Raw genomic sequence first — 23844 nt, 5'->3', positions numbered from 1 at the left:
TGTAAGGGCAACTCTGTCCATCTTGTATAGCACAAGTACAGTTCATTCCCTTTCTTGGCTCTAGAAGATCCGAACTATTCCTGTCACATGAAAACAAAGAACATTTTACACCACAATACTAGAAAATGTAACTCAAAATTGATTTTAAAGGGCCACATACCTTTCCTTGTTAGTGCTCTGCAGTTCTGCAGGCTGCAACACCTCATGCTGGACACCACCACCGATGGCAGTGGGAATTTCACAAAGCATTTAGGGCAGCATTAATCCCCTCCCAACTGAACTACATTTAGGATATGGCATCATAGCATTTCATCTGTTTATTTTACAAGAAATTAACAAGAAAGTGATGTTTGTTGCTCTTCAGAATTAAAAAAAAAACAAACAACACAAAGCAGCAGACAGTATGGATAGCAGGGAAAGTTCTGAATTCTAATTCTTAAATATATAATTCATACTGGGTGCAAATTTCATTTGGTCTGTTTATGTTCGAATGGATTTTTATCATTTAAAGAAACCTCAACTTCATTTTGAACTTCTAAGCTGTCAGTCCACTTTCTCTTAATGGGGGAATTCCACTGAAATCCACATGGATGAGCAAAGTCCCAGAGGATTAGATGGAAGTCAGCAATATTTACTCTTTGGTAAACCAGGCATCTATCAGCAGTAAACAGACACTGGTTTATTTAGAGCTCTTCCCTAACGCCAAGGCAGAAGCAGCTAATTGAAGATACGTCAGAAACATGAAATCCAATTAAAACTTATTTCCTTCTACTGCGTACAAAAGAAAATAATGAGAATTGGACATCAGCCAAGCCAAAATTTCTCCCTTTTGGATACTGTATTTGTGTTTCCAGAAAGCGCTTTCAGAGATTTATCTGCTGGAAACACAGCAGAATTACAGCTAAAAGCTTTTTTGGTTTTTTTTTGGGGGTCTCTCTCATGGCTGACATTGATGCCAGAAAATAACTCCAGAACAAAGAATGGCATTCAAAAAGTGAACGTGAATTCAATGCAAAGCTTTTGTTTCAGTCTTTTCAAATGAACTCCTGCCTGGTTGAAATGCAGGAGTTCAAAGGTTCTGTCATGCTGGAAGAGGAGTAAATTCAAGGGTCATCAGTGGGAATGCAGAACGTACAAGCAAAGGTGTTTTACCTTACAACTATTCTGACAAAGGCTAACAGTTGATTCCAGCCCTCTCTGTTGAATTTGCTTCAGAAACAAAGGTCTACTTTACTCTGCAACTACACTTTAACATGGGCTGATCTACTGTGCCTCGCTTCAGCAGGTATTGCAAAGATGCATGTAGCAGCTTGAAGCATCAAGAGGACAAAACACAGATAATGGAAGGATACAAAACGTGAGATAAATGATCCTCCTTGGTTAGACAGTGCCACTATTTCACACTCTCAAGAGAAGTCTGAGGTTGAAGTTTCCCCATACCAGTTCCACGTGGAGACAATTTACAGCATGAGCAGGAAAGCAACACAAAATGCATCTCTTGAGAAAACTGAATCTGACAGAGCAAAGACAATTGCAAACATTGTCCTAGAGGAATTAACATCGTACAATCAGGACACAGTATTTCTTTCTTGCTTTCTTTCCCAATGACCACTTCATAAGCTTTTTCAGCAGTCCAGAAACAGTTAAAAATAAATACCTGAAGTACAGCAGGCAAAATCACGAATCAACTTTTTCAAATTAAATCATAAACATTTCTTTGCATGTTACATCAAAAGCAGGAAATGATAGAAAATGGCCAGAGAGAAGGAATGGCAGATAAGAAATGCAAAGTCAGCAGATGTTAATTGACACTGCTTGCAAACTGCCTGGACTCTGCGAGTAAGATAACTAAGAAATAACACAGCAGCAAGCAGCAAGTTTATCTAGCCACTGAAAGACTATTAAGTCAGCTACCAAAATATTGCCAGATACTAAGAGTTATTTCTCCTTAAATCACTTCCTTCCTTCTCAGCATCAAGGCCATACTTAAGGAGTTAAAACTCTGTGTCTCTCTGATGTTGAAATCAGGCTGCAAGCACACCATGAAGTATTATTATTACTTATTAAGTTTTCTATGAGCTTCATTGTTTGTAATGCACCTACAGAACATGTGTCAAAGGCAGAACAAATATTGGGAGCCTTTTATCAGCAGGAAAAAAGATAAATTTTGATAGCACAACCAAAACAAAGCCTTTGGTTTGGCCAGTGAAAAATCAGCAAGCAGGATGAGATTGTTCCATTGCAAACTGTTCCAGCAGAAATGAAAAGAGATGAGCTACAGTTGCAAAGCTTGTTTGTTATAACTAGAAAGATTGTAGAGGACAAAAAGTGAAGTGGAAATTCTTGATTTACAGCCGGCACTGAATTCAAAATTAGAATCTGTATCATGCACCCCTCATTGATACACATTTCTAAGTACTTTTAAGACAAACCACAATGAAACCACTGCTGCTCACTGCTTGCACAAAAGACACAGCACAGCATAGGTTGGAACTGTTTATTTTACATCCAATGTATCCATACCAGTTTCAGTCATTAGAAGTTCCTAGAAGAAAACCAAACAAAGACATTACAAGCTGTTGCACCTCAACAGCTCCACTATGTACTGCAGATCAACCGTGCAACAAGCATCCTACAAATCCAGTGCATGCATTTTCATCCTGAAATCTGGGTTGGGACTGAACGTTACCTCTGCAAATGTTACTATGGAAAGATAAGCACACGTACTTGGAAACAATTCCATCGTTTTTCGCCAGACGCAGAATGGAGTCATCTGATTCCCCCTGTAAAAAAACAGTAATTCTTAGGTGAGTGAATGATTGCTGACACAGGCTGGAAAGAGGCAGCAGCAGCACTTACTGATGGCAGTGAAATGCACAAGGTTGTTTATTTTTTTTCCCAAAACAGATGGTTGCATTTCATTGCCACAGATTATTGTTTTTAAAACAAGCTGTTAAGTTTGCATTCTTCAGAATAAGAAACAGAGCTTGATAAAATACACACTTGCATTAACAAGACATATTTCTGAGCAAATGAACTACTGATGAACTCTAGGAAGCTTCACAAAATGCTTCTTTAACAAATTACAGACAGTATCATACCTAATAATGATAAACTGATGATAAAATGATAAAAAGCCAGGTATCAGCTGCTTGGTGCATTCTTGGAAGAAAAAAAATTTATTTGCATCTTCTAGTGATTTTTTAAAAATACAAACATAACTGATTCCCCAATCAAAGAATTGAGGAACAAACATAACAAATTAACTCTTAAAGTCAATTAGCTCACGTCTTCACTCTGTCTTTATTATCCAACAAAAGCTTTTCCTCCAAAATACGCTGAAAGCACACTTCATTTTCCAGGACCAAACAAATCTAAAAAATCACTGGTCAGTATAAACAGGACCACAGTCAGATTGTTCCAAGAAAATACCCACCATCCTACGAATTGCTCCACAGATGGCATATGTTTTGAACTGCCCATTGACTCTGCCTGTTACCTTGTCCACCTGTAATTACAAGCAAATTACTGCACGGATTCTTACAGAATTCTTACCAAGTTTTATATCATGCTTGCCAAAAGCTCACTAACAAATATTCTTTGCTTTTCTGCAAAACCCCAAGGCAAACATTTCTGTTAGAATCTACAAGGCATACATTCAAAGCAAACATATTGTTTATGACATAACGTAGCTGTAACATCTAATGGATCACACAGCATTACAAAACGCAACAGAAAATGGTAAACGTTACTGCCTGTTTAGTTTTTTTTTTTTCAAGCTTCTTTTAATTAAGTCAAGGTAATTAATTAAGTCAAGCTGCCCGGAGAGGCTGTGGATGCTCCAACCCTGGAGGGGTTCAAGGCCAGGTTGGATGGGGCCCTGGGCAGCCTGGTCTGCTATTAAATGGGGAGGTTGGTGGCCCTGCGTGTGGCAGGGGGTTGGAGAAGAGCACGCTGAAGAAACATGCTTTCTTGGGCAGGTAAAATTAAGCACTTCTTTCTATTTCCTTCGGGAAAAGAAATCCCCTAATTTTAACTCTATCTAAAGTTGGCTGTTTGATTTAGTCACGCAGTTAAATGGTCAGGAATAAGTCATTTTCAACCTTTCAAAAAGTTGAAAAATAACCAGGAGTGACGCAGTAGTATCCTAGTAGGTACAAAAGCTCTCCAGCTCTGCACTTGTACAATTACTGAAGCTTACAACAAGTGTTTGTATTTACTAACTTCTATCAAAACTGAAAGGCACTGCTTTCTTATCAAACCCTTCTGTGAAGAAACTTACCTCAGAAATATTTATCTGAATGGAAGCATGGTCCTTAGCACCAATTATTCGGTTGCTGGCAGAGCTGGGGAGTAAACAACGAGGTATACTTAAACACTGTCAAAGCTAGACTTACATGGAAACAAGAGCTGCACACGTTCACAGTGACAACATGAGGCTCAGACACTGCCGTGCACAAAAAAGTCAGAATTCAGTTTTAAGAATGTTTGATGGAGACTTTCACTTTAGTCATTCTCAGCTGCCAACGATCCCTACAGTTTGGCATGCTCAGTTTATTCCTATACAGTGCAGCCACAAGCACAGACCTTTGAAACGTTGTACTAAATTTGACTTTTCTAACGTGCAAAAACCATTGGTCATTTAAACCCTTCAAAAATGTATATCCTATACCTTTATTCACTAGAAGTCATAAAAGCTATCAAAAAACATTCACATTGTTCAGTCTGCCCAGAAATTACTGGCTTCAAAAACATCTAATAAAAAAAAAATCACCCAAAAATAAACCATTTACGTGCATTTTATGAAATATAAAAAAAAGCTTCTCTGTAGAAACTGTCCATTTTCTACAGACTCAACACTGTCTTTACGATTCATGCCTGAGATAACAATCATCTAACACGTTTTCTGCAGCAGCCTGCAGTGCAGAAATGGTACTACACTACAAACACGTTTCCTTTAAAAGCAGCCCTAAACGATCTGCCACAGCCACTGTACGGGCGGCTGCTGTGCAACCTAAGATAGAGAATTCTCTTCAAATAGAGTATTCGCGGAAAAAAACTTATAGCAGATAAGTAGAAATACGGAAATAAGATTCTCCTCCCTCCAATTAAACATAATAAGCCAAACATCAGCCTCTGTTCCCTTTCTCTACCCGGGAACCACCACAGCTCCGCTCACCATTTCCGAGGCACGTAGAGGTCCACGAACTCGCCGGCGTCGTTCTGCATCGCGTGCGGGTGGAGCAGGGCACCGAGCGCTGAGATCTGGAATGAGCGAGGCAGAGCTCAGCGCCGTCCCACGAGGCCCGGGCCCTACAGCTCCCCCCACCCCGCCTCACGGCACGCTGGGAACGGAGCTACGGTCATCCTCCCTCCCGCCTTCCGGCCCCCAGGACCTCCCCGGCTCTCGCAGCCCCTCTGCGCCGGTGCCCCCCCTCACCGAGCCCTGCCCTCAGAGCAGCCGCGCGCCGCCGCCATACCTCACACACGCACCGCGGCGGAAAGGAAAGGCTGCTCGCCGGAAGCGGAAATGAGAGCGCGGGAGGGGGAGGACTTCCGGCGTAGAGTCGACTTCCGGCGTGGCGCCACGACGTTGCAGGTGGCGTTAGGCTCCCTCAGAGGTGGCCCGGGCCGCGCTGTCAGGCCTCCCCCGCCCGCCCCCAGCAGCACAAGCACCATAGCGGAACGCGACGTTTGGTTACAAAACACGTATCAAAACAGTTTTATTTCACAGCATCTTAAACGCACAAGTTGACGGGGGGGAAAAAAAAAAATAAAAGTACATGGAACGGTCTAAGCCAGATTCTTAAATAACATAGACAAAAAAAACCCATAACACAGCTGCTTTTTTTTTTTTTTTTTTTTTTTTTTTTTTCCTCCTTCCATACACGAGAACCTACAGCCTCTTGTCGAGAATCGCAAGAGCAGCACCGCACTCACAGGTGCACAGCATTCGGCCGCCCCTGCCCCATGAGGGCTCTGGGCACAGATGAAGCTGATGAAGGTTCGGGTCCCGCTTTATTAATAGGTAACGCAGTAATAGTCCTTCGCCACACGGTGGCAGCTTTTAGGTGAAATGATAAATATTGCTACAAAGGAAGAACTGAATGGGGCTGGAAGTTACGCACTGGAAACAGAAAAATAAACACACATACACAGCTACTGTATCGCTCCAGGACTGATCCTGCAGAGACAACACATAAGAGGTACTCATTTACAAGCTGCATCTGGCTGCTGTTGGCCCAAAGCACTGCTTGTGCTCCTTTCCAACATCACTGCCTCCCCTGGGCTGTCGCATCTGCCTGCACCCCACACAGCCTCCAGGCTCAGCACCACTGCATGGGCCTCAGCCAATGCTTACAGTTACTTTTAAACAGCATTCTGTCATTTAATACTCCTAATCCTAATCTGTTCTTCTGAAGAAAAAAAAAAAAAACAAAAACAGAAAAACAAACCACACCAAAATATAACCAAAACCTTACCCATTTATGATGGTAAACAATAGTTCCCATTTTGCAAGGGGAACTCCAGCCCAAACGCCCACTGCAACCAGACAAACTTCCACTGAATACAGACTGAACTGTTCCAAAAATAAATGCACTTTTTCCCCTACATGGGGAGAAAGTTAATTGTTAAAGAAAACTCTTCGTATGCTAAGTAGAAGGAAATCCCCAGAGACATTCTCCAACTTCATTCTCACTAAGCAAAGTGGTTATGAATTGCTGGACATACCACCTGAAAAATTTCTTTGCTCAATTTCAGTTCTTCCTCCTTACCCAATGACCACAGGGAGCAGTGGACCGCTTCAGTTGTGCTCACATCTGTTCACTAATTCCAAGGCTCACTATATATGTTTAGCACTTTGTTATTAATTGCATGCAAGGACAGTTACATTCAGTAGAAAGTTGAACCAGTAGGCAATTTTAAAACCCTTCTGCTAGATAATTGGCTAGCCTAACTTATTACCTACCATCTCACTTACAGAGATTGAAAAGTCCTTCTGTGTTAAAGAGAAGCCAGAAGCACATTAAATTTACACAAATAACTTGAAGCTACGTACAGCTGAACAGTTACAAAGGAGTCAATAGTCAGTGTAGTTATTACATATGAAAAATACAATTTGAGCCCTACATAAAGAGGAAGGAGCTCCAAGACAGTTTGCTCCAACTCTAATGAAGCAAAATTAGCTTCAGGCCAAACATGGCTGAGGAACAAAGATTCAGCTTTGTTTTTGCCCACAACATCTAATACAAAGAACAGAAATTTACATTACTTTACATATTAGATAGCAGGTACCCATACCTCAATACAAGGTTTAGCATTCCCATTTAGAAGTCAAACAAATTACAAATTTCTCAGTCTTAATAGCTAAGCATCAGTTTTGCTTCTTGCAAATGGACACAGCTACCTGTATCACAATATTGCTTCAGAAAATAAAACCAAGAGCCAATATCACAGAAGGTTCCACATGTAATCAGAGCTCATTCCCAACCTGGATATTTTAAGAACAAATGAAGGAATAGTCAATGGTCAAAGAACTTATCAACCTCTGTGTAAGCAGTGGGGTGCTGCCTGGCACCGGCTGGTAAGTAGCTGTTCAGATGTGCAACAAATGCTAGTATTATGAGGACTGTCACAGTGATGCAATGCTTGGAAGAACGGAGTAAAAAAAGTAGCATTTTCAATATCAAGCATGCTTTGTGTCATTGGCTTGGTTTGGCAGAAACAGCATTACTGACTTAAGTACTTGCTCAGAGCATGTAAGACCATATATAATACAGTCCTACTGAAAAAGGTGCTTAGTTCAGACTACAGAACACAGAAACAAATCAATATAAGAAATTATATATTTTAGACCAAGTTGCTCTTGGTCAAAAGCACTCGTCTTTCATTTGAGAGTGAACTGGGCTGGTAATCACCTTGCTGCAGCTACCTTGTTCAACAGGTGGTGTTTCATGACAGACTTCAAAACAATCTTTAAATAAAGTGTATGTTCTTAAGATATTATAGTTAACTAAATTGAAACAGCAACTTCAGTCTAGCTATAGTATGGGACAGATGCCCTGGGTATCACTAGTGCAGATATACTGGAATTGTTTTCCTTATACACAAGGCCAATGCAGGTAAAGAATAAATGTCTATATAAATTCAGGATTCTCTATGAAATAACATAACTAACTTAAAAAGTACTGGTACCAGACCAGCCAGTTTTAGGCACATCTTTAAAAAAAATAAAGTATGTGTTCCATTAATGTAAAAACGCAAGAAGACTCTTGGAAACACCTGGACTTTATGGTGCACTGGAATGGAAGTGATGCTTCCTTTAGTTTCAAGGAATAAAATAAAAGCTTAAAAAAAAAAAAAAAGAAACAATACCATAGGATTCTTCATATGGAAGAACAGTTTTAGTAAAACTGCAGAGATAAATAAGGAATAATCAGCAGCCATGACAGCTGACTGGTGAACACTTGTGCTTTAAATGTCCAAAACAAAATGAAGTTCAACATCTCTTCTCGTACCATCTCCCAGACTTCGCATGTGTCTCCATAATGCAAACCTCGACAGTTTGAAAACACACTGCAGACTTGAGAGCCAGAGCTGGCAGGATGCTCCCAGGGCACAGAGGCCAATGGCAAGTCAGCAGCAGGGCTCAGCGATGCTATCCCAGCGCTGCCAGCTACCAGCTGGAGTGGAGCTTTGGTTAAGATTGTTGCGTGAGCCGTCTGTAGTGAGGTAACACTTGGTTTTCAGGAAGATAGAGAGCCAGTTCCAAAGCTACAAGGACAGTGAATTCAAAACCAATAAGATCTCTTCTGTTGAATCTGAATCTCTCTTCTAGTTTCTATGATAGTAAGAAATAAAAAAAAAAAAATTAAAAAAAAAAAGGAGCAGAGGGAGAGAAACAATCAGTTATCCAGAATTTCTCAGTGCACTTTCAGATCAAGTCAACACAAAAGAGGAATAAGTGATGCAAGACCAGAGAGAAGTATTGCCACAGATCAAACATGTAGATCAGCACAGCTGTCACACCCACACAACAGTTACTGTTTTCCAGGCAACCACTGAACACAAAAAAACCTCACTGTAAGATCAGTAGGACATTTACTGTATCGGTCAGCTTTTCATAAATTAGAAAAAGCATACAAAAGGAAGAGCCCTGGATGAAGCTTGAAACTAACTGAAAGTCAGTCTTGAATGCAACATGCAGTGGCTGAAATTCTTGTTTCTTTTTATCTTTGCTTTGTTCTATGGAAAAGGAAGGTTTTGACCACACCCAAAACATGCCTCATAGTACTTACATCTATAAGATGTTTAACTTCATGTTTCCTGAGATCACTGCTGATCTTGGCTGCAAGCAGAACGCAAGCACCAGCACACAGTTTGCGGTTCTGTTTGTTGAGTTTGCCTTGGAGAACAAGCTTCTCAAAGTACACATAAGCCATGGACACAGTAACTGGCTCCAGATTGCATTCTTCACTCAGATTCCGCATCTCTCTCTTCAAACTGAGAACAGGGAGGAAAAAATAAAAACACCCTCTGAGACAAACAGCTTTTAGAAAATGCTGTAGGTACACTTCAGTGTGTGCACACCAATAGCGTGAGTTTCACTGTGGAAACTCAGAAGAGCACACATTCAAGACTCTCGTTTGGAAAACCAGGGCTGGTATTACCCCAGACTGGAGCAGCCCAGTTGGCAGCAAGCTGGAGCTGATCCATGAACTGATTTCACCGGGCTGACTGTGGAAGCACAGTTCCTTATCTGACCATGAACATTACGAGTTCAGCTCCCTCACTGAAGCACAGGCTGTTGCTGTATGGATCCCTCTGAGGTCCCAAACAGGTTCATGATTCATAAGACCCAACTGCCCTGACCTACACACCATCACATCAATGCTGTGCACAGAGAGGCCTGTCTCCCACACACCTCAGAGAAGAATCAGGTCTGAGGGGGAGGGCAAACTGCTTCATCCCCCCCACAGCAGATGGCCCTTCACTTCTGCATGAAGGTGAACGTTATGCAGGATGCTCCCTCTCACTGCTATCACCATGCTACAGAGCTCTCTGCAAAAATCCCTGCTTGAAACAACTACAAAGAGGAGCATACAGGACACTGCCAGACTTTGAATGAGCAAACCTTGTCCTCAGCTGGGAACTGCAGTGCTAGTGATTCAGCAGTATCATGTTCTAAGCTGGCTATTTCAGAAGGCCCTAATTGCATTAACTCTGGTGTAATACCAGCAGGATTACAGCTCTCAGAAGGCGTAACAGTACATCTCATTGGTGAACAGTCAGACATTTCCTGGATGGTGAGGAATTCTGTGTCTTCAAAAAATACCAAGTGTTCCCAGAACAGACTTTTTTTTTTTTTTTAAATTCTAGAGTACTGTTGAGACTGCATTCATCAGCAAATCTTGTAATTGAAAGGTGAAAACAGCCAGAGAGACGAGCTGGATAAGAGCAGGACTGCATGAAAACCAATCAACCAAGTTACAAGTATTTGTTTCAAAGCTGATATTACTTCATTGTTAATTGGCTATTAGTGTTGATGAAGCAAAACTCATCTAGGCTGAAAGATGAAAACCAACTGTTACTCTTTCCCAGCAACCTAAGCATTCCTGTCATCCTACAGCCAGCTCAACCAGCAACAAGAGATTAGCATTTAATCATATATACTATAAATAGATCTAGTATTTGCTCTATACAAGTGACAGATAAAAGCAGCCTTGCACTGTGTAGATGATGATCTCAATCACTGCTTGTTCCTTACCTCCTAATTTTGCTCAGTGTCAGCTTGATATGAGGAAACTTCTCTCTGAAGGTTTCATTCATATCCTTTTTAAGGTCTGAGGGTTTCACGTATTCTATGACTGTTGTCTGAAACACAGGAAGAAAAATTATTTGTCCTGTGAACAGCACTGACAGCTGAACAAGTCTGTCAAGGGCACTTTAATACAAAGGCAAAAACAAGTTTTATTTTATAATTCTCTAATGTCTAGGTAATAGCCCAGATTGAGTCTCAGCCACAGAAAAAAAAACAAACGAGTAAGCAAACAGTTACCATAAATAAATGCCAACATGGAGATATGACAAGTTGGTCCTTGACAAGCTCAGCATACGAACTCAACCACTTGTGCATCTCCCAGTCAGCTCTTAAAAAGCCACAACTGCTTCCTCAAGGATTTTTTCTCCCCAGGGAAGTTGTTTACAGGAGGATCTCTCAGGCACTCTCTCTGCTCAGGTACACAACCACTCACCATGTAAGAGGCAAAGATGAGAACCCGTTTATGTTTTCCACAGGGCCACTGAGGATCATCCAGAAGATTAGGGTCATACTCTGCCACTTCCCCAGCTTCGTTTCCTGAAGGAATGAGGAAAGCACAACATTGAGCCACAGAGCTTCAAATTTCCTGTTTCCTTTTTAATAACGTGTTCAAACAGCAAACACTAGAAGTCTTCACAGACCCTACAGACAGGCAAGCTGCAGCTAGGGTCATCCATTTGCATTCTGTACGTGTCAGGCAATAGATACACAAAGCAAACAAGCTGTCTCCAACATATGCCCAACACCATTTTAGACAGTGCAAACTAACAGTTTGTCTTCCACAAGTATGCACAGAGAACTGCACAAATGTGGTTTGCTGCTCAAATCTAGCAGATGATAGCATTGTCAGGTTTGCTCTTCTACACAGTTTAACATAAACCTTTGATTTGTGCATTGTTACACTGCTAGAAGGCAAGGAAGGCCATCTGTACCCATGCACACCAGATGTTTCTTGCTGAGCAATATTAAGCTTCACATTGCCAAGGAAATGCTTTGCAGTCCTTGAATTGCACCAGCTATGCCAGATATACAGAGGATGCAAGGAATGCATACAAGTCTCTCAGTCCTAAGGCTCGTCCTTTATACTTCACTAACAAACCTCCCCTGCTCAGCTCTAAGCGGTCTCCTTCCGAACACTTCACCACTTGCAATTGTTTCAGACTAACAGTCCTTTCCCACCTTTCTGCTCTGTGCAGAAGCAGTGAGCACGCTGGCAGCCATCCTTACCAATCTCTGTTCCTGCTGGTATCATTTTTGCAGTCACAGGTTTGTATCTCGACCCAGGGAGACTCCGTGAAGCACCAGCTCTGCAGGAAGGGACAGCACTATGGCTGTCAGCCTTGCGAACAACCAGGGCATTGGTTGGGTACAGGAATTTTGCATAGGACACAACCTTCAAGAAAAGAAAGTTGTAGTAGTTATTAAGGGGAAAAAAATAATACTGAAAGCTTATTTCCAGACATACAGGATCCTACAACCCAGAGATCCCCAGTGAGAATGAGGACCTTGAAACTGGGGGATGGGAGGAAAAGCCTCTACTTGGGAATACTTTGCTTTTGTGGTCTTCAGTATGAAAGAGTTGTTAAGGATGTAGGAAAAGGGGAGAATCGCATCGATAAAATTCTGGCAATATACAAATATAACTGAAGAGGTATGCATTTCATCCTTTAAAAAAAACTTATATTAAAAAAGTTATTCACATAATTTCTGAGATGATAGTGAAGACAATTCTCCAGAAACAGAGGCAGAAATGACCAGAGACTGACAGCCTCCTCAGAAGCACTATCACAAATCAAACATTCAAAACTTTAAGGATCTAAGCAGACTTCCAGTGCTCTGGTAAGTTACAGTTCTCAGTTTATAGAAGTGCTACATAAAGCAAGTGATTTGCCCCTGGATCAAACAGTCACAGAGGTGAAAGCAGCCAGCTGACCACCCATCACCCCACACCAGGCATCAGCATTACAGACCAGGAGAAAAAAGGATTTTCTTACCTTGCCATCCGCCCCCAGCTCTACTCCTTCCATTCCAAGGACCATCTCAGTGGAGACTGAAACGCCCCCAGAAGGATGGCGCTGCTTCTGCCCATCCATCTTCAGATCACTAAATGCAGACAAGAAAACGCGCTGTTGGAAAACACAGCATGAACTCAGCTGCCTTTAAGGTGAATCCCAGGGCCTGCCCTGTGCCTCCACCAGCACCACAGGGTCAGAGCTTCACTCTGCATGAACTGGACTGTCCACCAACCTCATCTCCAAGTCAGCGCTAATTTTTCACTACTCTTTTCAAAACATGGAGATGTTCATTAAATCAAGAACTGCACTTCATCTCATTCTAAAAGTCAAATCTGCAGCAATGTGCCCATCAAAAAAGGGGCACTACTATTTTTGGGTACAGTCCTGCCTAAGACAAACCATTGGTAAGACAGAAATGCTCACTCAGCAGCAAGCATGATTTATATGACTAGTTTTCCAGGATCAGAAGCTGGCCTTTCAGTTGCCATTTTCCAGCCACTGAGCACACAAGCTCACACTAGGAATTAGAGCTGCCACCAGAACTCTGCTTCAGTGATGGCAGCATGCAGCATTGTCACCTATATTCCAGTATTCAGCTGAATAACTGCATTGCCAGCTTCCACACAAGCAGAATAACACTGAGCTCACAAGTGCCCTAAAATAACACCAGCAACCTTGCTGCTTTTCCATTCAATGGGAAAATGCTTTCCCATCAACTATTTTTACAGCAAGTGTATTTGAATACAATACAATTCCCACCACTAAACATCCGTTTCCTTCTGCCGTATGTTACGTACAGGACAGAAGTGACAACACAATTGTTTTGGCAGAAGTGGATTAAAATAAAATGATTTTCTATAGTGTACTTGTAGGTCAGACCTTCACAGAACCAACAGTTCACGAGAACCTGAGCAAAGCTGCGTGGAAATCTAATTAGCAGGACTTGTTTCTCATATTTGATCCTATTTACAGTTGCATGCAAAAAATGGAGTACAGCTGTTAAAAGAGTATCAATCAGGCTTAACTGCTTCTATTTGGCCTAGACTGTGGACAGTGACATTCACAGCTTCAGAGAGGTGAAAAAAAATAGAAGAGCATCTCAAACCTCATTTATAGCTTCACTATAGAACCTTGAAGGCTTTTCACTATAGAACCTTGAAGGCTTCCCAGTAAAGAAAGCTGCAGACCTATGTATTCACTTAAGACCTTTCACAAACAGTAGCACAGTTAAAGGCAACTCACCTGATACGTAAACTCTCCCCATAAGGTAGGATAGAAAAAGCCACACACAGCGTTCGTTTAGCACAGATTAATACAATCCTGTAAACAGATGGCAGAAGATCAGGATAAGAATTATGGTCCAGAAGTTACAAAGCAGCTTTCTATGAAACACAAACAAGGGACTCTTCTTTGTGCTAGAAAGGAGGACAGTGTTAGGGCAGAATGGCTTAATCTCCTCCCTTTCTCCTCATGGAGTGGCAGAACCATCAGCAGATTGCTGCAGATGTAGCAGATACAAATACCCACTGCCTTTGACATAAAACATGTTTAAAATTAGGAAGACTACAGAGACAGTGCATTATTCCCACTGATGTTAACCAGCTAACCACAACTAGAACTTGTTTATGGGCACATCCCATTTCACACAAGTACGAGGGTACAGCTGATCTCCAGCTGTTACCTGCTGTTCTTCGTGTCATACTGCCTCATGTTCTTGATGAAGTGCATCTTCTTCAAGTTTTTGTGCCTCGGAGACCCAGAGATATGCTTCGTTCTGCAATTATAAGACAAAACCCAAACACTTCAGTGCTCTGAAAAACAACACAAAAAAAAAGGAAAAACCGTGCCAGATTTATGATCAGATGGCAGCACTAGCATGCAGGACCTCAGATACTGGCGTGGAAGAGGGTGGAGGGAGGAGAGGACTGCATGCAACGAGTCAAGGTTAATGCTGCTTTTGAAAAAAGTACCTTTGTACACTGGCATATTCCACTATGTCTTCTAAAAAGTCTAGAGAGCAGCGCTGGGAGATAAAACGCCTTCTGTAAAATGTACAACACCACGAAGAGTGAACAATATTAGTTCATGGCCTCTGAGTTTATGAACTGCAACAGATGTATGAGCTCTTAGGACAAATGGCAGCTTTTCTTGGATTTGTTTTGTAGGTAAGCGCTCTTCCAACGAGTTCCACATTCCTAAAAAGGCCAAGAACTTGCTTTCCCTGCTAGGAACTTTGAAGTCTTTGGGTACATATTTATATTGGCTTCATTAACAAGACCACTCAACACAAAGGAACACCTACCTCTAAGCTAAACACCTAAAAAGTTTCCAGAAACACATTTGAAGTCTTATCAGAAATATTACCAAAAGTTCCCTACGCATACCAAGGCATTTTATATAAGCCTACCAAAACACATCAACACACACATCTCTATGATGACAGAACATCTGTAGCTCCACTCCTGCCCCAGAACACAGTGCTGCTCCAGTAGCAGACCATGAGTCTGGGACGTGAGCTCAGTAACACGGACAGAGCTCTCAAGAACAGCAGGGAGGGCTGTTAGAGGAAGCAGAGTACTCAGGGTCCATCTGAAATCCCCAGATGGAAGATACAAAGAGACTAACAGTAGGAACCTTGTGAGTTAGTGCGACAGTTAAGTTTATTGACAGAGTTCTACAAAGAAACTGGCTGCAATTTCTATAGGAACAAGGTCCTCGGATTCAACCAACATCACCAAAACACCACAGCCAACACCACAACTGTCAAACTCTATGTTTTCCACTCTAAGCATGCATTGTGCTGTGCTTTTAGCACAAACCACGTGTATTCCAAGTGACAGTGACAAAGCAACACCATAACTCAACTGACAGACAAAAAAAATCACCATGGAAGCCAACCTGGGAGAAGCTTACAGGACATACATGTGGGATGCTGGATTAAACAAGGCCTAAAGCTTCAAAGTTAACATTCAGCCCTAGACCAAAAGCATGCATCTCAGGTAGGTGTGGGGAGCTATGGGCAAGGAGGGCAGATAACATGAGATTTCTTAATGCCATCAGCTATGGATGAGTTTTTACAGCAAAGTTGGATAAGCAACCCAAACGCACAGCTTTGTTGCTACACAGGAGACCCAGTGACATTATGGATGTGAATATGATCTTGTTCCTCCTTATAAATGACATAAGCATCCAAACACCTTTCATCCAGGCTTCAGTTTTAAAATATTTTTGCTTGCCAGTGAAAGCTTTACAGGAAAGTTCAATGCTTTCATATACATGTGCTTTAATCTACTTTGGCATTTATCCTGTAATTAAAAAAAAAAAAAACAAAACAACAGGCCTACACATTTAATGAAAATGTTTTCTATCTCAAATGTTATGGAACGAACACAGCTCTCAGTGACTCCACTGCTGTCATGGAACCACAGATCCTGAGCTGGAAGGACCCCAAAGACCAGGAGTTCAACTCCTGGCTCCACACAGGACCACCCAAAATTCCAACCAGGAAAAGCAGACCCAAAGCCAATGACAACAGGGATGAGAGCACAAAGCACCTGATCCCATGGCGCTGCAAGAGCACATCTCGTCAAGTGCTATTGCAGTGAAAGGATCTTGCCCCTTTGCTCAGAGCCACAGTGACTCATCCCTGCTGTGCCAACAGGAAACTTCATTTTTAGCTGCACTTCAGCTGAGATTTTCTGTCTTCATGTGAAGCTGTCAGCCCGGAGAAATTCAACGCACCAGGCAAAGCAGGATGCTCTCCTCCAACCTCAGAGGTCTCACTGGTTCAGAGCACACTGCACACTGCGTGCTCAAGCAAACATTTTGCAGCACCAAAGCCTTGTTGGAGTGGTGCTAACAGCAGCACTTCTCTATTACACAGTGCAGTATGCTGCAAACTAAGGCTTTTTTTGAGTTGTCCGCACTTAGCTCGCAACCTGTCTTAGTTTCAGTGCTCTTCTCACACAGTCAGTTCATACTTACAGGAAGCACAGTCATGCAGCAGCCCTGCTCCTGCCCAATGAAGAACAGAGTCATGCACCCTGTGCTAAGCAGTCACCCAAGATAACACCCCTTGTTCTGATCTGCTGAGTTCAAAAGACTTGAAGTCATTTACACAGAGCACCTGCTGCCAAATGTGACCTCAATACAACAGCAGAAAGCCAAAATCATAACTTGGTTATCTTACACACCTCACTGACAATCTACCTGGCAATTAGAAATCAAAGCAGCCAGTATTAAAACTTTGATAAGTTCTCTGTAGGAGGCTGTAATGTCAGCAGGACCCTAAGGGAAGTTCAAACCACCTGAGAGCCAACACAGCTTGCTCCTGGACAAGCTACAGAGGGTTGGTTTGTGTCTGTCTGTCCATCCAGCCCCCATCAAGGCCTCCCTTTAGTGCTTTCTCACTGTTTTGAGTCAATAAAGAAGGACCCACCCAGGACAGAGCATGTGCCCAGAGATAAGGGTCAAGATGAGGAATCCTGGGTTAAGCCTGGCCTCGTTATCTGTGTGCACACAGAATCCAACAGCACTGCTCTGAGCTGACCAGGCACCAACCAGACACCTTCAGAACAGATAAAACCCAACCACGTGTGCTCAGTTTCATTTTCACTCCCACCCTGGGAGTCAGCAGCCAGCCCTAATTACCCTTCCGATAGATTTCCCACTGAAAGAACCCCACTTCTCAGTTCTTCCAGCCTCACATTCGTATCAACAGGGAAGTAACAAACAGAAACAGCACTTGGATCCTGGGCCAGAGGTTAACCCAGCTCTTAAGTGTTCCCAGCAGGACAGGACACAGCTCAGAGCACTCTATGTATAGCACCGGTAATCCCTCAGTCTCCTGCAAACTGAAAGGAAAAAGCTGTGCAAGTCACTGCCTCTGACTGGAGAGCAGCGGCCTTCCAGGGGGCTCAGGGCAGGGCCCCCCAACCCACCCACAGGCCTGGCCACATGCAAACACCCAGGAGACCACAAGAGAGGAAGCAAACCAGATGATCAAAGAAAAAGAAAAAAGAAAGGCATAAGAATAGGAAGAAGAATGACTCACACCCAGCCTACATTTTTTCTCAATAATATCTGGGTCCTTCCATCCCATAACACTATGGGATCCCTCACCCTTCTCCAGGGAGCAGGATGCTATGGTGCACACGCACACCCATGGGCACTTGGCTAAAGTCAGCAGGTGGGCTCAGATCCTCCGCTGCTCCTTCACAATGCACACTGCTAATAGATGAACAGAACAGAGGAGGTCAAGAATTTTTAATTACTGTGGGAAATTAGAGCTAATAGAATTTGGTTTCTTATTTCTCTCTCCAAAGTTACTTGTATGGCTGCCCCCTTGTAAGGTGTTCCACATACCATAGTGTAATCACAGCTGTCAAGAGACTGAATTATTGACGTAATGATGACAAAAATCAGTTACTGGTTCGTGCAGGCTTACTGACAACTGCCAAAGGTGATCTGCTCAAGGAGCCCATAGATCCCAAACCTTGCTTGCAGTAGGGAGACACACCTGTCAGATCTGCTTTGTCAGGGCACACCACACACAATCACAGCATGGCTTTCCCTTCCTTGCGGGTGAGCCAACAACCCACGATGAACTGTGCTGCTGTGGCTGGGTAAGAGCACTGCCATCAGAGGATTACAGGAATCTGATCCCACCTTTAAGCTTAATTTTTCTCAACTGCTACTGCGTAGACAGCCTGGAAGACACTTGCCTGCTTCCAAGCTTGCACTGTAGTGTGTGTGTGTGTGTGTGTGTGTGTGTGTGTGTGTGTGAATCCCCCTATTCCCATACCCCATGCCTCATTGCTGTCAGTGACTCAAGCATTTGCTGCTCCTCCAAAGCAGATTGAGCACAGCTCACTGGCAGCAACACCTCTGCAGTAACTACATAGAAATCAGACCACACTGATAGTAAACTGCATTCAAACCACTGTCATCACCACAAATTTGGTGCAATACATGATTTCGAGTACACAAAGTACACTCCAAAGCATGGAGTGGGGCTATGTGGCATACCTCAGGGTTAGAAAAGAAGCCCCAGATTTTTGACCTTTGTGCTCTTATTCAAGGTTTGTTTGCAAAACTGAAGGGCTGCAGGGCTTTTCTGCTGGTCCCAAACCCACAAGCAAACCCTGCACTCCTCACAGAGCAGCAAAGCTCCATGCAGGGAATGGAGCATGCAGCACATAGGGCAAACAAGAAGGAGACAAGAAACTGCAGCAGGACTGGAGGTGGAGGCAGATCAAATAGGGAGCTTACTCAGCCTGTAAGATTTTAAGTACTAACAAGGAAATAACTGACTGTAGATCTTTGTCACAGTAGCTGCTGCCTCACTGCTGGTTCACAATCACATAAGATTAAGACCTAATGCTAATCGGAAGCAGTGCCCATATATCACATTGCTCTGGGGCTAAGGGTGTTTCGACAATCCAAGGAGAAACGATGCCTTCCAGCAAGAATTACCAAAGCAGTCTGTTGCAACAAAGCCCCAAGGCAGGCAGGCAGATGTAAGGCTGCAGTGCCCAGAGCCCACTGCTCCTAAAGCACATGTACACCTCTGGAGAGCCCTCTGGGGCTGCTGCTCCCAAAGCCAGCAGGAGGTGCTGGCCAGGACGCTGTTCCCCAGGGCTCTGCCATGTCCTGTGGGTATCTCCAGCTGGACCAGTGTGGTCCCCCCTTGTGCTTCATGCTCTGTTTGCTAAGATGACCAAAATGCTGACCAAAACAAACATGTGAAATGCAAGAGATGTCACTGAGGACATTATACATTATGGAAATATTCAAGTACTTCCCTGAGAGATGATACATCTCATCATGTGCCTTGCTAAAATAAGAGCCTTTGGCACAATAAAACTCCCAAGTTAAAGGAAAAACCCAACAAACAACCCAAGGGCAGCGCTCCCAGAAGGCAGCTGCTTCCAGCCAAGGTGCTCCAGCTCCTGCAGAAGCTTCTTGTGTTACAATCTCAGTGCTTCCCACAAACCTGGGCACTGCCTTGGGAGACTCTTCCCCTTCCCTTGCACTTCCAAGATAAACAAAGAGCTCTTCACATAACATCTTTACAGGTTGAAACAGTAAATTGTATACACGGTATCTATAAACCAAAGGTTAAGAGTTTAATAGCTCTGTATCCAAAGAACTCAGCTGCAGCCCTGCTAGTACCACCCACCTGCCTTATCAACAATACCTCATTGAAAAACTCAAGTTTCATGGCTTGCGTGCACATCACGATACAGAATTTGTGAAAGTAATGTTCCCTCTCTCTTTTTTTTTTCCCTGAAACAAAAGGCCTAGCAAGCCATACCCAAATCCAAAGGAAAAGCACTGTCTTGTGATTAAACTGCATCAGACTTCTGTACTCAGCAAAGCTATACAAGAAGCACTGAGAATCTCAGACATCAGTATTCACCCTCATGTGCACACAGAATCCAGTGTATGGCTCCGTTCAGAGTGGGCTTTGCAAAACCCAGGTGCTATGGCTCAAATGGGAGGCACAAGTTGAGGGGGGGACAGAAGGAAGGGAATGTAGGGAAGTACTCCAGACTGCAAACCAAACAAACTATGCTTTAAAGCAGCACGCTGAGATCCTGTAGGCTTCAGAGTCAAGAATTACAGCTGCCAGGCACGCCCCTTGCTGCTGACTGATGGATGTACCTGGCTGGGAACGACAGGCAATCAATAACAGAGGCAGCTATGAGTTGTTAGGCATTTGCTATTGGCCACATGCATTCACCTGTGGGCACAGCGTGGGAGAAGTCTGCTGAAGCAATGCTGCTGGGTAGCAGAGTGCAGCCATAACACCTCAGCTGAGCTTTAAATACAGCCCAGGCACAGGAGGTGTTCGTGTTCAGCCCTGAGCAGCACAGCAGCCCACGGCTACAGCTCAGAGGTCGCAGCTCACAGCCTCCAATCAGTACTGCTGCTTCCTTAACAGCACCATGCCTGCCCAGGCTATTGTACAGAAGGTTTAGAAATTACAGCTAAAGCTTTTCAGCTTTATGTTTCATTCGTCTCCAAAAAATGTGTATTAGCACAGGATTTGTGCTTTTCTTCTTTTTAATAAGTGTTTCTCAAAATGAAAGCAGCTGCAGAGCTGACAGCAGGACAAAACACTGCATTAGCCATCACCAGCAGGAAAACCTGATCGAGAACTTCTATTGCACACAGAGAACTGATGTGATCACACCTATGTCAGCAATACAGCATCCAATCAACGCTTCCAAGCAGAGTTGGTCCAAAGCACTGCTGTTACCACTGCTGCTCAGACTCCCACTCCCACTTTGAAATGATTTAGATTAACTCAGTCCTTTCTGATGCCCCCTTGTTCCACTTGTTCTTTGACAGAACAAAAGAACAGAGCAAGGTGGAAAGGGAGAAGGGAGGAGAACAAGGCGGGTAAGGAAGCAGTACACACACAGCATTGTAATTTAAGATGCCATTAACAGAAGATACCTGAAGGGAAACAAAAGTGGGAGGTTAAGTCATTCAGTTTCTGAAGCAGCACAATGAAGCAAAGCATTCAGATTAAACCATGCCTCCAAGGAGTGCTGCCAGCACACACCCAGCTCCTGCTGGAAGTTTCCATCCTAAAGGACCTGACAGCCATAGAGCATCTCAGGAACTCCCCACCACATCCCATAGGTTATGGTGCATAACACAGATCAGAGACACAAGCAGACAAATGCTGAATGCAATGCCCTATGCTCTTGCAGCCATCTCTTCCCCAAGATGAAATATTGGCTTGTTTTGTCACTGCTCACAAAGAAGCCCTTTCTGGTTATCTCTGCACACTTCTCTCTACCTTCATTTCCCAATTCAATCTTTCTTTTCAGCTGGATTGACTGGAGCCACTGGTGGAGCACAACAGCTCGAGATGAGATACCAAGAGAGGCAGGAAGGACATCGAAGAAGAGCAGACCCAAGGAATATGTACTAAAGAGTATTTTCTTAGCGTCTGATTGACTTGGCATGGAAAAGAGAAGGAACAAATAACGTCACAGATATCTCTCTACTTCTCAAGCTCCTGATGCTAAGCTCAAAATCATCATCCATAACATTAAACCAAAGAGAATTCAAGAGAAGAACAGCTCAGCACCCTAAAGCCCTGGAGGAGGAGGACCCCACACCCCTACTCACAGGGCTGCTGCTCTCTGGCTTTGCTCATCCTCCCCCGATCACGGCGGCACACCCGGCTGTGCACCCAAAGGCAGCACCGCTAACTGCACCGCAGCTCCCAGCTCTGGAGCACGGACATCAGCACGGACAGAGCACCGAGAGCAGCTCTATGGACCACAGAGAATTGGCGCCTTCGGTTTTGTCCTCCTTATCGGCAGGCTCTGGGGGTCAGCTCACTTTACAGAGCTCTTTATGCAAGAAACGGCCTAAAAGGAGCTCTTTTACAGCTCAAATCCCCGAGATCCCAGCCGGACCAGCTGCCTTCCACCGAGCAGAACGCCGGCACAGCGGGGCTGAGAGGAGCCACCCGGCCGCACAGTGGGAACTCCGCACCCCGGGGCCGAGCGAGGCGCTCCCGTAGGGATGAGGGCAGCATCCCCCGATCGGCGCGGCCCCGCGGCTGCCCTGCCCGCCCCCTGCAGGTGCTCCCCCGGCTCCGCGTCCCACGCCCCCCTCTTCCCCCGGGGCCGCCGCTTTCCCACGCTCGCTCCCCACCCCCCGGGGGCACCGGGCGGGGTGAGGGCCCTGGGAAAGCTCCGCTCCCTCCTCGGCTTCCCACGCCCCAACGGGGCCGGGCTCCGCGAGGCAGGGAGGAGCCGGGAAGCCCTCTCCTCACTCACCTCTGCCGCTGCACCTCCAACGCTAAGCCGCTGCTCTGCGTGGGGCTCAGCAGCCCCGCGGCCCCCGGTTTGACGGCGCCCAGCAACGCGGGAGGTCCGGGGGGGGCGGGCGGGCAGAGGGGGCCGCCCAGCAGCAGCGCGATGCCCCCGCGGGGCGGCTCCGCGTCCCCTTTCAGCCCCGCGGGGGATGCGGCGGGCGGCGGCGGCAGCAGCAGAGCGGGAGGGGGCCCGTTGGGCGCCCGCGGTGGGGACAGCAGACGCGGGGGGGCTCCGGCCGGTTCGACCGCTTCCTCCGCTTCTCCCGGGCCCGCGAGGGGAGGCGGCGGTTTCTCAGCCTCCGAGCAGGAAGGCGGGCGACCGTCCAGGGAGATGTTGTTGAGGAAGAAGAGCGCGGCCTGCCGCCGCCGAGAGTCCCCCCGCTTCCGCGGAGGCGGTGCCGGCTGCTCGCGGGGCGGCCGGGGGGCCGGGGAGCCGCACGCAGCGGCCGCGGCCATTCTCCGAATGAGCCGCGAGCGCCTCGGCAGCCCGGGCGGGGCGACTCGGAGAGCGGCGCCGCCGGCGGCTCGCTCGCTCATTGGCTGAGTGCCGGCGGGATGCAAATGAAACGGGACGAAACGCCGAGCTGATTGGCTCGGAGCGTGGCCGCGCCCATCCCGCCGGCCGGCAGAGCGCCGCAGGGTCCTAGCGCCGCCGTGCCGCCGCCGCAGGGCTGCGCTGCTCGGGGGCTGCCCCACGCACGGCCCTGCACCCCCCGGGGCTGCGATTCGGGCAGCCTCCTCCTCTCTTGGCTGCGTCCCTTCCACACCCACATCCCCACAACCACCCATCGCATCGCATCGCTTTTTTTTTTTTTTAAATAAAAAAACTTTTTAAAACTTCTCCATCTCTGCACTCAGTGTCACATTGCCACAGTTTTGGCCTTCCTGCAAGCAAGGATGGTGCAGCTGCACAAACTGTTATCTCCACGGAACGGCTCCGCACGGAACACCGCTCCCAGTCTCGTGGTTATGCTGCACAATATAAGCACACCCTCTGGCCCAGGTGATGCTCCGAGCACTCACTCCTAAGGGCTGTGCCCCATGTGCCAACCCTGGAAGATGTCAGTGTGTGCTGCTGATATTGTGCAGCGCTGCCCAGATATGCTCTGGGAGTTTTGCTGGGAGCAAAACACCAGCAACCCAAACAATGGCCAATGACATGA

General features: G+C 45.2%; 2 protein-coding genes across 3 annotated transcripts in view; both read right to left on the bottom strand.

The window, feature by feature from the left end:
* Positions 1 to 2483: 2483 nt before the first annotated feature.
* The window catches only part of RPS21 (ribosomal protein S21), a 74369-nt gene continuing 53008 nt past the window's right edge, over positions 2484 to 23844 (bottom strand). Inside the window, exons 1-6 of one of the 2 annotated variants that reach the window (XM_048963510.1) lie at positions 5481 to 5542; positions 5180 to 5265; positions 4283 to 4346; positions 3437 to 3508; positions 2728 to 2783; positions 2484 to 2545 (exon numbers count right to left, since the gene is read on the bottom strand). In XM_048963510.1, the coding sequence (XP_048819467.1) occupies positions 2536 to 2545; positions 2728 to 2783; positions 3437 to 3508; positions 4283 to 4346; positions 5180 to 5229 (252 nt within the window). In that variant the 5' untranslated portion in view covers positions 5230 to 5265; positions 5481 to 5542 and the 3' untranslated portion in view covers positions 2484 to 2535. Of the gene's footprint in view, positions 2546 to 2727; positions 2784 to 3436; positions 3509 to 4282; positions 4347 to 5179; positions 5268 to 5480; positions 5543 to 23844 lie in introns of those variants that run through there. The other variant, XM_048963511.1, reaches the window with a different exon arrangement.
* Positions 6420 to 23137, bottom strand: CABLES2 (Cdk5 and Abl enzyme substrate 2). Its single transcript, XM_048963500.1, has 10 exons — positions 22644 to 23137; positions 14808 to 14879; positions 14519 to 14611; positions 14080 to 14157; positions 12817 to 12925; positions 12050 to 12215; positions 11256 to 11359; positions 10769 to 10875; positions 9300 to 9504; positions 6420 to 8842 (listed from the first exon to the last, which is right to left on the bottom strand). Exons 1-10 carry the CDS (start codon positions 23135 to 23137, stop codon positions 8702 to 8704), a joined length of 1569 nt encoding a protein of 522 aa, XP_048819457.1. The 3' UTR covers positions 6420 to 8701.

This window comes from Lagopus muta, chromosome 16 (assembly GCF_023343835.1).
Source record: "Lagopus muta isolate bLagMut1 chromosome 16, bLagMut1 primary, whole genome shotgun sequence".
Taxonomy (NCBI): Eukaryota; Metazoa; Chordata; class Aves; order Galliformes; family Phasianidae; genus Lagopus; species Lagopus muta.
Note: the sequence above shows the minus strand (reverse complement) of the source record. Positions and strands in the feature narration are given on the sequence as shown.

Coding starts and splice junctions, on each gene's coding strand:
- CABLES2 (XM_048963500.1), bottom strand. CDS start 23,137: ATGGCCGCGGCCGCTGCGTGCGGCTCCCCGGCCCCCCGGCCGCCCCGC. Junction 14,158..14,518: donor TATGACACGAAGAACAGCAG/GTAACAGCTGGA, acceptor ATCTGTTTACAG/GATTGTATTAATCTGTGCTA. Junction 12,926..14,079: donor GGGGAGAGTTTACGTATCAG/GTGAGTTGCCTT, acceptor GTCTGCATTTAG/TGATCTGAAGATGGATGGGC.